The sequence below is a fragment of the Alligator sinensis genome, unplaced genomic scaffold (genome assembly GCF_000455745.1).
Source record: "Alligator sinensis unplaced genomic scaffold, ASM45574v1 scaffold844_1, whole genome shotgun sequence".
Lineage (NCBI taxonomy): Eukaryota > Metazoa > Chordata > Crocodylia > Alligatoridae > Alligator > Alligator sinensis.
Window position 1 is genome coordinate 133985 of NW_005842715.1, and position 892 is coordinate 134876.

Genomic DNA, 892 nt, shown 5'->3' on the forward strand with positions numbered 1-892 from the left:
AAGAGCTCTCTAGGACTTCGTCTAGGCCAGAGTTGGTTTATTGCGATTATAGCTGACATGTAGGAACTGCTGGAGCTAGCAGAGAACAACCTGCTTGTCCCCAAAGTCCAGGTCCTGTAATGGGCTTATTGCAAGCAAACACACACATCCTCATAAAGTGCCCATAATTTCAGTAAGGCTCCACGCTGGTGTCTGCACACAGCCTGTTTCACTGGATCCCAGCGTAAGCAGTAGTGAGCAACCCCAATTAAGGTAACTGCAGCAGGTCTGCGTGAGCAGCCTCTGGGTGATGAAAGCAGGAGAAAATCTGAAAAAGAGTCTTGGCGTGTCCCAGGACAGGGCAGCTGGGCTCTATCTGGAAAGCAGGCTTGCCTCCCGCCTGCAGTACTGGCGGCAGGCCCTGTGGGAAGCGCGGGGCTAGCCTGTGCTTGCCCGCATAAGCACTTCTTTGACCTGAGCAACACAGGGGGCACTTCTCCGGGCAGTGCCAGCCACCCCCCAGCCCGCAGCCGCCTCTGCTCGGGCGGGGGGAGCCCAGGCACTGGGGAGACCCGGCCACTGAAAGAAATCAAGGGGGAGTGAAACCGCAAGAGCCCGCTGCGCAGAGCGGAGCTGGTCAGGATCGGGGCCCGGCAGGGGAAGCAAGGCGTGATCAGGCTGCAAGAGAGGTCAGGCGGGGAGAGCCTGGCTTCTCTAACGTGGGGATCTCTCGGTGCAAGCACCGCAAGCCCGGGCCCTGATCCCAGGGGCGAGCAGGGGGCGCTGCAGCGGCCTCATTACCTGATGACTGCGGGCTCGGTGATGCCCAGCCTGGGCGCCAGGCGCCGGATCAAGCCTTGCTCCATCCCGTCCTGCAGCTGCCTCGGGGCGTCCGGACACCGCTCTCCTTCCC

General features: G+C 61.1%; 1 protein-coding gene across 1 annotated transcript in view; it reads right to left on the bottom strand.

Annotated features, from left to right (window-relative positions):
* The window catches only part of ORC6 (origin recognition complex subunit 6), a 9108-nt gene extending 8222 nt beyond the window's left edge, over positions 1 to 886 (bottom strand). Inside the window, exon 1 of the mRNA XM_006034258.1 lies at positions 781 to 886. Within this exon, the coding sequence (XP_006034320.1) occupies positions 781 to 845 (65 nt within the window). The 5' untranslated portion in view covers positions 846 to 886. The remainder of the gene's footprint in view (positions 1 to 780) is intronic.
* Between the last annotated feature and the right edge of the window lie 6 nt (positions 887 to 892).